Below are 12,326 nucleotides of genomic sequence, written 5' to 3'. Positions count from 1 at the left end.
TCCAGGTGTTGAAGCTAGAGGCAGGAAGCAGTTTAGGGATTTATGTGAACACCCCTTCCGAGATCTTGCAGCCTGCCACAGTTAGCGGTTTTAAGTGCTTTACATAAATAAGCAAGGAACCACAAATGCGCTCGCCACTGGTGAACACCACTTTTGCTCGGGAGAACACAAAGAGAGACTCTTCCCTTCTCCCAGGCCTGGAGAAGAGCGAGGGCTCTCCATGATGCCAGGCTTTCAGAAGCATAAGAGAATGGCACTACCAATTCTGCTCTGAAGGCTCTTGGAAAACTGTGAGACTCCTTGTTGTTGCTTAGTCGTGTCCGACTCTTCGTGACCCCATGGACCAGAGCACGCCAGGCACTCCTGTCTTCCACTGCCTCCCACAGTTTGGTCAGACTCATGCCGGTAGCTTCGAGAACACTGTCCAACCATCTCGTCCTCTGTCGTCCCCTTCTCCTTGTGCCCTCAATCTTTCCCAACATCAGGGTCTTTTCCAGGGAGTCTTCTCTTCTCATGAGGTGGCCAAAGTATTGGAGCCTCAGCTTCAGGATCTGTCCTTCCAATGAGCACTCAGGGCTGATTTCCTTAAGAATGGAGAAGTTTGATCTTCTTGCAGTCCATGGGACTCTCAAGAGTCTCCTCCAGCACCACAATTCAAAAGCATCAATCCTTCGGCGATCAGTGAGGCTCCTTGCTCTCCTGTATATATACCCAGGGCACTCCCACTGCTGGTTTGTGAAGGCATGTGCTCACAACATGAGCCACAAGCCGCCTTTGTCGTGTAGTTTCTTGAGAAATAGTGTGTTTTGATGCATTCCCCCCTAAAATCAGCTTCTATCCCATATGAAAACTTAAGGCATATGAAGCCATCCATGCCTTCTATCTGCCCACTGGTGTGGACAAAGAGTGGGCAATTTGCAAATACATCCAGCCACACTGAACATTATAATGATAAGCAGAAGTGATTTGAAATGCTACTGCAGCATCGACTTTGCTGTGTTTTAAGCTAGTGATGTGTACACATCCCCAGTGTACACCAGGGTTTCCCAAACTTGGGCCTCCAGCTGTTTTTGGACTACAACTCCCATCATCCCTAGCTAGCAGGACCAGTGGTCAGGGATGATGGGAGCTGTAGTCCCAAAACATCTGGAGACCCAAGTTTGGAAAACTCTGGTGTACGCTAAGGCAGGAACTCAAACACCCACCCCAAGTCGGGCATGACAGTCAGTCCCATGTTCACTGTCTTGAGCTCATTGTAATGTCTGAAGACTCCCTTGGCAGAGGAAGAGTCCTGGCAAGATCACATTCTCTCTGGCTACCAGTTGCTGGAAACAATAATATAAATTGCTGGAAACAGGGACAAGACATCTATCGTTTCTACTCTCAAATTATGAGCTGTGCATACATCTACAATCTACAGCCTAGGACCCTCATACTCCCGGTATGCCCCACGGAGAGCCTCAAGGTCCATAAATAGCAACACCCTAGTGGTCCCGAGCTCTAAGGAAGTTAGATTAGCTTCAACCAGAGCCAGGGCCTTTTCAACACTGGCTCTGGCCTGGTGGAACGCTCTGCCTCATGAGACCAGGGCCCTGCAGGACCTGATTTCTTTCTGCAGGGCCTGTAAGACAGAGTTGTTCCGCCTGGCCTTTGGGCTTGGAGCCAATTTGATTCCCTCCCCCTCTTTCTTTTTCTTTTCTCCTCCTGTGATGAGGCTTTTAATATTTTAATGTTTCAATATTTTAATGTTGTATTTTAATTTTGTTTTTAAGTTGTATTCATTCAACTTGTTTTTATTATTGCTTGTTAGCCGCCCTGAGCCCAGCCTTGGCTGGGGAGGGTGGGGTATAAATAAAAATTATTATTATTATTATTATTATTATTATTATTATTATTATTATTACTGCAGGATGTAAGTTAAATGCATGGACAAATGATATTTGAATCTCCATGTTATTGGGTACCAAGTTGTTCTTCCTTTTGTTTTGCCAGCTGACCAAATCAGGTTGCTGATTAAAGATCAAAGATTCTTTGATGCCAGCCAACATCTCCTGGCCATGGAGAGGGAATGCAGCAGTGACTCTGGCAGCAAGCGCAAAGAGGACCATGTGGACCATCAGAGTGAAATTGAAGATCTGTTTGGGCTTTTGAAGCAAGAGGTCCTCAGGATCATCCGGTCGTCCGTTAGCATAGCGCAAGCTGAGCCAGAACTCCTGAGGGATGCAGTGAGGACAGTAGCAGAACAGGTGGAGGAGGACAGGAGATGCACGTTGGAAGAAAAGGCATCTGGGAAAGCTGCGCATTGCCGGCCCAGAAGATGGAAGGACGAGTGGAGGAGCACAGTCCAGGAGTCCGTAACTGACAGAATGAAAGAGCCTCCGTTTGACAGCAACGAGGGCCTCTCGACAACCGCCCACAGCTTCCTGCACATGGGGAAGGCTATGAAAGATGACCTGATCACTGTGGTGAAATACATCAAGTGCCATTACCCGGAGGACTTCCAAGTGTGCAGCACCTATGCGCAGTTCTACCACAAGTGCTTCTCTTCTCAGATCGAGATGGTTGCCCAGTTCGAACTGGGCAGGAAGGACACTTACCTCCTCCTCACCTGGGTGCAGAATATCTATCCAAAGTAAGTAGCGGTTTTGCCCTGCGTCCGGGTTACGCTGCAAGTCTGGCCAGCCCAAAAGCAGACAGTGTGCCTCTCTGTTCACTGGCTGAACCGTTTCCTCTTTCCACATCTCAACATCTACCATCCAAATTCTGCCTCAAACAAACCGTTGGTTCATAAAGAGTCAGACCATTAGTGCATCTAACTGTCAATTGCTCTCAGGGTTTCAGACAGAGATACAGTGGTACCTCGGGTTAAGAACTTAATTTGTTCTGGAGGTCCGTTCTTAACCTGAAACTGTTCTTAACCCGAAGCACCACTTTAGCTAATGGGGCCTCCTGCTGCTGCCGCGCCGCCGGAGCACAATTTCTGTTCTCTTCCTGAAGCAAAGTTCTTAACCCGAGGTAATATTTCTGGGTTAGCGGAGTCTGTAACCTGAAGCGTATGTAACCTGAGGTACCACTGTATCAGGTCTACCTTTTGCATGCGAAGAGTGTGCTCTACTACCGAGCTATTCTGGACCTTCCCCTTAACACTCTGCACTCAAAATGAGTTATGCTGAAGGAACACTGCAGAAAATGGAACTGAGGGATGAGATTCGAAAACATGTTTCACATGTTTACTAGGGCTTTCAGGCTGCCTTTGCCGCATGGCAGGCTTTTGTCCCACACCCTTGAAAAATGCTGGTTCTGAAGAAGAAGAAGAAGAAGAGGAAGAAGAGTTTGGATTTGATATCCCGCCTTTCACTCCCCTTCAGGAGTCTCAAAGCGGCTAACAATCTCCTTTCCCTTCCTCCCCCACAACAAACACTCTGTGAGGTGAGTGGGGCTGAGAGACTTCAGAGAAGTGTGACTGGCCCAAGGTCACCCAGCAGCTGCATGTGGAGGAGCGGAGACGCGAACCCGGTTCCCCAGATTACGTGACTACCGCTCTTAACCACTACACCACACTGGCTCTCCACACTGAAGGTTAAGGAACTGCAGAAGCAGAATTTCAACAATCCAGGCATCCAATGAAATGTAGGCATGTTTTTTTGAGGGGGGGGCGGTGTACAACGCAGGAGAGGCCAAGCCAGGGCGAACAGGAACTGAGCAGAACAGCTTCCTGTGCATAGTCTGATCTAGTATATGAAAATGTCTCCTTTCTTCCGTTGATCAGAATGGGGAGACAGGGCTCAATTGAATGTGGCATGTTCTGCTGCTGCACATTTGGATGCTTTTGATGATGATGACAAAATATATGCCGTATTTTTCCTTGTATAACACGCCACCGTGTATAACATACCCCCTATTTTTTGGGACTCCAAATAAAGAAATCCCCCATATGCACTATCCATGAATAAGACGACCCCCCAATTTTAAACTTGAAAAAATAGGGGGGAATATTGTCTTATACATGGAAAAATACAGTGTGTGTGTGTGTGTGTGTGTGTGTGTGTGTGTGTGTGTGTATTACACCCATTTTGATTCTAATGGGAATCATTAAGCAACGGTTTGCAGCGAGATGGGGTTATGGCTAAACATTTCAAATATTTCTGGTAACCCAATTGCCACCAGGTCAGGTTCGAAATTCTTGTGTTAATTCGCAAAGCCCTATATAACTTGGACCCAAAGTTCCTTACAGACTGCCTGATTCCTTGTGTTCCACCTTGATCACTGGGGTCTTTTCATGGGGCACTTTTGGGGGTCTCACATGCCCCTGAGATTTGGCCTCAGGGTGGCAGGCCCTGTTTCCCACAGGCATCTAGTTGGCCACTGTGAGAACAGGGTGTTGAACTAGATGGGGCCTTGGTTCTTCTTATGTTCTTATGACTACAGTGGTACCTCGGGTTAAGAACTTAATTCGTTCCGGAGGTCCGTTCTTAACCTGAAACCGTTCTTAATCTGAGGTACCACTTTAGCTAATGGGGCCTCCTGCTGCAGCTGCGCTATTTTTGTTCTCATCCTGAAGTAAAATTCTTAACCTGAGGTACTATTTCTGGGTTAGCGGAGTCTGTAACCTAAAGCGTCTGTAACCTGAAGCGTCTGTAACCCGAGGTACCACTGTACTTCACTTGAACTCCAGTTCCCTTTCGGATTTCTTGTGTGTTGAAAAGCAGTTCCATTCCACTCTCTTAACGAGTCCTTTAAAATCCTTTCCCCACCACTGTTTCAGTGCCTCATGCAAAGTACTGTGCTTGAGTCCCCAATAAAGAATTTGCTGGATCAGCTGTTTACTCAAGGCTGTGAACAAGTCAGAAATGTAAATACACTGGCTATACAACGTAGACCAGCTTCACATTGGAGCCAAGTATTCTGTGGCTATGCAGTCAAGTCTGCTTTCATGTCTGTTGTTCTTTGGGAATTGGAATAAGCAGCTTCAATGAACTGCAAGGGATGTGAATGTGATCTTCTTTTGTCATTTCAGTGAAATCAGAAACCACCCCATTTTAGTGAAAGACTTAGACCAAGCCCATCTCGGAAGCCTTTTGCCGCTCAGGCAGATCAAACAGTTTGAAGCAGCGTACCTGACTAACGAAGTGGTAAGAGGCCTGTTTGTTTTTTATTCGTAATCTGCCCAGGCACTGTTACGAAACGGTTTTTGTAGTCCACCCAATTTGTGTTTGAGCAAATAAGAGCGCCTTTTCACTTTCTGCTATGTTTATTGTGGCCCCTATTGTGTTGTAATAGGAGATCCCAAAGTAAGAGGGTGTGTCATGCAATACAGGAGTTGGCCGGGCCTCATTCAAGGCAGGCACAATTGTCCGCTGATGTGAGCTTGAATCCAGCCATAGCTGGTGCTCAGGGTAGGCTCAGATTTCCTGCGCTAAAATAATGTGACTGCCTAGGACCCACGTTCCTACGGGACCGCCTCTCCTGGTATGCCCCACCTTAAGGTCCACAAATGACAACATTTTGGAGGTCCCAGGTTGCAAGGTGGTTAGATTGGTCTCAGCTAGGGCCAGAGCCTTTTCAGTGCTGGCCCCGACTTGGTGGAACGCTCTGTCACAAGAGACTAGGGCCCTGTGGGACTTGACATCTTTCGGCAGGGCCTGCAAGACAGAGCTGTTCCGCCTGACCTTTGGTTTGGACTCAGTCTGACCCTTATGTTTCCCTCCCCTTATGGTTTTGATCTATGGACTACTATTAAAATGAGGCTGCATTTTAAATTGCATTTTAACCTCTATTTTAAATTGGTGTTTTTTCCCCCTATTATGTTTTTACTGTAATTTTACTGATGTTAGCTGCCCTGAGCCCAGCTCTGGCCAGGGAGAGCGGGGTATAAATACAAATTATTATTATTATTATTATTATTATTATTATTATTATTATTATTTTATTTATTTATTTATTTATTTATTATCTTGTATGTGAAATGAAAGTATGTGTTGGGGGGAGGGAGAATTGTGAGATGGAGCTTGGGAACTGCTGTGATTGTGCAAGGTCACAACCTCTCCTGCTGCAGAAGAACTTGGAAGACTGTCTAAAGGGGAAGAGGTGACTTGCAGAAAATTGCACCATTTTCATTTGCAAAATGCCTTGCAAACATTCTCCCAAGCACACAGGAGCTTAATTGGAAGAAAATCTCTCTCTCTTTCTTCTTTTTCCCAACTATCCATGTTCTATTTTTGTTAGTGGTTGTGGAAGCAGGGATTCTTTTTTATTCTTCTTCTTTTTCTATGCCACTTTTTGTTCCAAAGCAGCTTTACAAACAAAATATCAAAATAACATAAATCGTATTGTAGCCTTATGAGGCTTTGCCCTCGAGTGAGAAAAATATTGCGCCCGGGAAAGGGAGATGGGAGTCAACAGACACTCAAGGAATAGTTCGGAGAAAAATTTTTTATTTCTACCATCCATGAACAGGTAGAAGGAGCAAGTGTGATAGTGAAGGAAGGTGAGGACAGGTGACCTCACCTAGGCCCAAAGTCACCCCCCACCAAAGCAGGCTCAAAGCTTCTCAAAGCTTTTCAAAATCATTTTCTCAGCAGCTAAGCATCAGAAACATTCCGCTTGCTGTAACTAAAAAGATTGCAACAAGGTAGAGAACAGAGCCCATTGTCTTCTCAGGCCTTTCTCAGAACCACATTGCAACTTGCTTTCTCTCCGGGAACCATGCCAAAGCACAAGAATGAAACAACGGGAACACTCTGAAAACCCCCTCACCCCCTTTCCTGCCAAGAGTCCACAATAGTCCCAAGACAGCTTTCTGTACATGCTCAGGAACCTCAACATGGGGCAGGACTCCTGAGGGAGGAGAAAGGAGGAGGGAACTGGAAAGGGGTATATATGCTTGTGCACATGATTGTGAACTCGTGCATGCTTTTAGTGACTTATCACACTTGCTCCTTCTACCAGTTCATGGATGGTAGAAATAAAAGCCTTTTCTCCAAAACTATTCCTTGAGTGTCTGTTGACTCCCACTTCCCTTTCCCAGGCGCAATATTTTTCCCAGCCGAGGGCAAAGCCTCATAAGGCTACAATAGTTCACAAAAACATGCACGAGTTCACAGTCATATGCACAGATTATATATTCCCCTTCCAGTTCCCTCCCCTTTCTCCTCCCTCAGGAGTCCTGCCCCATGTTGAGGTTTCCTGAGCATGTACAGAAAGCTCCTGTCTTGGACTCTTGGATTCTTGGCACCCTTCCTGGGAAAGGGGAATGAGAGCGGTTCAGCATGTCCAAAGATGTTGCAACTAGAATGAGATAAAAGTCAGTTCTCAGGCCTGCTCTGACAGAGTCTATTCATTAGCCTTTTGAAGCCTTCTTGTACTGATAAAAGTAACGGTTTGCCTTGCAAGAGCAGAGCAAATGAGCAGATGCTTAGCTGCTGAGAAAATGATTTTGAAAAGCTTTGAGAAGCTTTGAGCCTGCTTTGGGGGGGGGGGACTTCGGGCCTAGGTGGGGTCACCTGTCTTCACCTTCCTTCAGTATGGAATACTTAACAAATGATCAGTAAAACAATCCCAAATCCCAAATAAAACAATTACCATTTATGTAACCCTATTAACAAAAGAACTAAAAAATAAGCTAAACATCACAGTTACATCAAAAATCATATTATAGGATTCACAAAGTACAACAGCATTCATAGCTATAAAACAATATTAACAACATTAACAAAATAGCAACAAAACAAACAAACTGTTGAATTTGTGCATGTGCTCTCCCCTCCAACATGACTCATAAACTTTCATTCTATTCAATGCATCAAAATACACCTGCATACAAATGGCACCTTTCTATGTGAGAATTTGTTATTACTGTTTGAAGAATTTTTAAAAATGGGGTTTATAATCTGCCCTTCACCGTATATAGTTCCAGGCTGGGGAAACACACAATAAAACAAGAAATAACAACACTCTAAAATCAGTATTCAGAACATTAAATGATAATTACAGCGGTACCTCAGGTTAAGTACTTAATTCGTTCCGGAAGTCCGTTCTTAACCTGAAACTGTTCTTAACCTGAAGCACCACTTTAGCTAATGAGGCCTCCCGCTGCCGCCGCTCTGCCAGAGCATGATTTCTGTTCCCATCCTGAAGCAAAGTTCTTAACCTGAAGCACTATTTTTCGGTTAGCTGAGTCTGTAACCTGAAGCGTATGTAACTTGAAGCGTGTGTAACCTGAGGTACTACTGTGTACAATCACAAACAGCATTCCATGTGAACAGGCAAACAAAAGACAGGTGAAACAGCTCATAGTGGCAAATCTCATTCCCTCCCAAAGGGGACAGCTGGACAGGTGAAGAGGAGGACAGGGCTCCTGGCCCTTTAATAGTTGTGTAGAAGCTACTTGTGCTGAAATGTCCCTTTCGATGCAACTAAATGTGTAGGAGTCCCGCCCTTTTTTGCATCTGGCCAACTTAAAGTTGAATCCTAGACCTTAAGACCCTTCAGACACTTTTGATTGGCCCTGCGATTGGTGACAGAGTAACTGAAACGTGAACACTGCTGCTAATCTGTGTTTTGGTGTTTTCTTCTTTCCTTATAAAGGATGCTGCTAAACGCTCCCTGGCTAACTGTCTGCAACTGGAAGTTAAGAAGTGGGCAGAGGGAAACGAGCCACCCAAACTAGCTGGTCACTATCACAGTGAACTTCATATAGATGCCATCCAGGTAATAAAATATGTCACACGTGTGTGTGTGTGTGTGTGTGTGTGCGCGCGCGCACACACACACACACACACACACACACTTTTGGTATATATGAAATACACACAGAGAGAGAAATACAGTGGTACCTCGGGTTAAGTACTTAATTCGTTCCGGAGGTCTGTTCTAACCTGAAACTGTTCTTAACCTGAAGCACCTCTTTAGCTAATGGGGCCTTCTGCTGCCGCCACAACGCCGGAGCCCGATTTCTGTTCTTATCCTGAAGCAAAGTTCTTAACTTGAAACACTATTTCTGGGTTAGTGGAGTGTGTAACCTGAAGCGTATGTAACCTGAAGCGTATGTAACCCAAGATACCACTGTACACAGAGTTACACCACCAGCTGTTTAAAATGCCGTATTTTTCACTCTATAAGACGCAGCAGACCACAAGACGCACCTAGTTTTTGGAGGAGGAAAACAAGAAGAAAAAAAATTCTGAATCTCAGAAGCCAGAACAGCAAGAGGGATCGCTGCGCAGTGAAAGCAGCAATCCCTCTTGCTGTTCTGGCTTCAGCCTGCATTTGCTCCATAAGACGCGCACACATTTCCCCTTACTTTTTAGGAGGGAAAAAGTGAGTCTTATAGAGCAAAAAATACAGTAAATACTTTCCTTCATAGGGAACTTATCTCACTTGCCCTTGCCTGAATTAAAATTTGGATTTAGTATTATGTCAGTCAATCCCAACAGATCCTGGAAGTCAATAAAATTTGTCTCCTGAGATACGGAAGCACCCCCCCCCCCAAAAAAAACCCCTCATCTTAGAAGGCCATATTCTACAGATTTTCTGCAACAGGAATAAATGATATTTGACTGTGCCACCTCAAATTTATCTGATTAATCTCTGTTACATTTGCCAGAGATCAGCTGAGGATATAAATTGCATGGTCAGGCCGGTGAGGTGACATACCTAGAACCAAGTGAAACCGAGTCCCACCTTTGATGGAAAATAGCAGTGCAGCAGGGGGCAGGAGTTCCCATCCTCTTCCCTTTTCGTCCCTCCCTCCTTCCTGTCGCCATTTTCCTTTATCCCCTATGTGCTTATTATATTGCTCAGCCATATTCCCCGATCCAGTGCATAGCTGGATGCACTTGAGGGATGCTGGAAAAGTGGATTGAGGACCTAGGATGTCCCTTCCAACTCTTACGATTCTAAATCCCGTTAAAATCAGTGGGAAGTGAAGCACAATTCTGCGTATGTTGAATGTGACTTACTGCTTGCCACTCAACCATCTGAGTTGGCACTTAGAGGGAATGAGAAGGATAGCCAACCTAAGACCTTCGGATGAAGGGTGTTGCGTGTTGAGGTCCCCAAGCCACCCCAATAACTCACACATCACACATAATTTTTGTTTAAGGTTTTTGACATAATTTTGGCCACAACTTTATTAAAATACAAGCAATGTGAGTGGTTGCTTAGGCATTGGTTGCAATTATCTGACCCCGCAAGACGCAGGTGGCACTGTGGGTTAAACCACAGAGCCTAGGACTTGCAGATCAGAAGGTCAGCGGTTCCAATCCCCGCGATGGGGTGAGCTCCAATTGCTAGGTCCCTGCTCCTGCCAACCTAGCAGTTCGAAAGCACGTCAAAGTGCAAGTAGATAAATAGGTACTGCTCTGGCGGGAAGGTAAATGGCATTTCCGTGCACTGCTCTGGTTCGCCAGAAGTGGCTTTGTCATGCTGGCCACATGACCCGGAAGCTGTACGCTGGCTCCCTCGACCAATAAAGCGGGACGAGCGCCACAACCCCAGAGTCGGTCACGACTGGACCTAATGGTCAGGGGTTCCTTTACCTTTATTTGACCCCGCACAGGGACAGACTGACATTTGCACACCCATGAAGTCAGAAAGGGAAAACAATATTGGGGAGAAACGAAGCTGGGCACCAGACCCTCACCTCTCCCCACATGCTCTCAGAAGCTTGAGCGGCCCAAGTCCGATGCCAGGGACTTGGACGAAAGCATGGCAAGCCCCTGGATTCCTTTAACAGAATTCCCTTGCAACACCAGCATTGGAGGGGTAGGCACTTACCCCTCCACCAACCAATTTTTTAACCAATGCCTAACCGCAAACCTTACAAGTTTTGACGATTTGCTATGCAGTAGGCAAAAACCAAATGGCTCCCGCCAATCAGCCAAATGGACAAAACTCCTACCAGGCCCCTGCCCCAAAAGCAGACGACCCCATGACAGGCATAGCAAGGTCAAGCGCAAAATCCCCAGTTCAGGGAGGGTGGGCGGGTGATCCGGTGCACGCAGCAAAAGAGAAAGCCCAAAGCTGTATGCCTGATATTTAAAACCTTTGAGCCCAACCCACAAATTGGTAACATCAAAATCTCCCCAGAAACACAAGTACCCAATCATAGCCTGTGGCCATCCAAACAGATCTGCCCAGCAACAGTGGGGTGGCTTGCTAGACCCCACCGCAACACGTGCTCTCTATTAAGAACACACTGTATACAAATTTAATAAATAAAGAATGATCATAGAATCAGAGCAACTGAACACACGTTGCTTGAAACCACAGGAGGGGAGGCTACCACTGGTCCATCCATGCCTCTGTCTGTAGAGCATGTGGCTCTCAATCTCAGGTTCATGGGTTTGAGCCCCATGTTGGGCAAAAAGATTCCTGCATTGAAGGGGGTTAGACTAGATGACCCTCAGGGTCCCCCCCCAGCGCTGCAGATCTGTGGAATCTTTGGACTCCAGCCCACCACTGTTCTTATGTTCTTAACTATGGATTGCCGGATATTAAAGTAGGAGCTGCAGTGGTGACTCTTGGAATTTTGTGTGTGTTGTTTTTTTTAGATTATCCACAACAAACAGAAAGAAGCTGAAGGCATTTCCGCAGAGCTTGGCAAGCAAATGTCAACGCTGGTTTTGGAAGAGCTCCTGGCCTTTCTGCAAAGGTAGGATAGCAAGGTCACGAAGGAATGCGTTTCAGATCATGTCAGCGCAGGCTCTGAATCAGATGCCAGCTTTCTCGATAATAATTTTTATTAGTTTTCGATTAGGTAAAGGTAAAGGGACCCCTGACCATTAGGTCCAGTCGTGACTGACTCTGGGGTTGCTGCGCTCATCTCGCTTTATTGGCCGAGGGAGCCGGCGTACAGCTTCCGGGTCATGTGGCCAGCATGACTAAGCCACTTCTGGCAAACCAGAGCAGTGCACGGAAATGCCATTTACCTTCCCACCGGAGCAGTACCTATTTATCTACTTGCACTTTGAAGTGCTTTTGAACTGCTAGGTTGGCAGGAGCAGGGACCGAACAACGGGAGCTCACCCCGTTGCAGGGATTCGAACCGCCAACCTTCTGATCAGCGAGTCCTAGGCTCTGTGGTTTAACCCACAGCACCACCCCTGTCCCTAGTTTTTGATTACCCTAATCCAATAATAGCCTCATTATATCAATGCCGAATTATATACAGACTTTCTAACCCTTACCTCATTCCTCCCCTGCCTCTCTAGCTACAAGAAGGCACTGGACGTTTTCATGAGGGAGAAGAAGAACAACCAATACTTTGAAGCGACAGTAGTTACAAACATGAACAGTTGCTTGGGTTTTCGGTAAGTAATGAATGG

The 12,326-nt window shown here is 46.0% G+C and overlaps 1 protein-coding gene across 1 annotated transcript in view; it reads left to right on the top strand.

Annotated features, from left to right (window-relative positions):
- The window catches only part of TNFAIP2 (TNF alpha induced protein 2), a 33,525-nt gene that overhangs the window by 8,876 nt on the left and 12,323 nt on the right, over window positions 1-12,326 (top strand). Inside the window, exons 3-7 of the mRNA XM_083518320.1 lie at window positions 1,993-2,632; window positions 5,018-5,132; window positions 8,587-8,709; window positions 11,553-11,653; window positions 12,213-12,311. Coding sequence (XP_083374446.1) covers window positions 1,993-2,632; window positions 5,018-5,132; window positions 8,587-8,709; window positions 11,553-11,653; window positions 12,213-12,311 — 1,078 coding nt within the window. The remainder of the gene's footprint in view (window positions 1-1,992; window positions 2,633-5,017; window positions 5,133-8,586; window positions 8,710-11,552; window positions 11,654-12,212; window positions 12,312-12,326) is intronic.

This window comes from Podarcis liolepis (assembly GCF_965112155.1).
Source record: "Podarcis liolepis genome assembly, chromosome: 1".
In the NCBI taxonomy this organism is placed as follows: Eukaryota; Metazoa; Chordata; class Lepidosauria; order Squamata; family Lacertidae; genus Podarcis; species Podarcis liolepis.
Note: the sequence above shows the minus strand (reverse complement) of the source record. Positions and strands in the feature narration are given on the sequence as shown.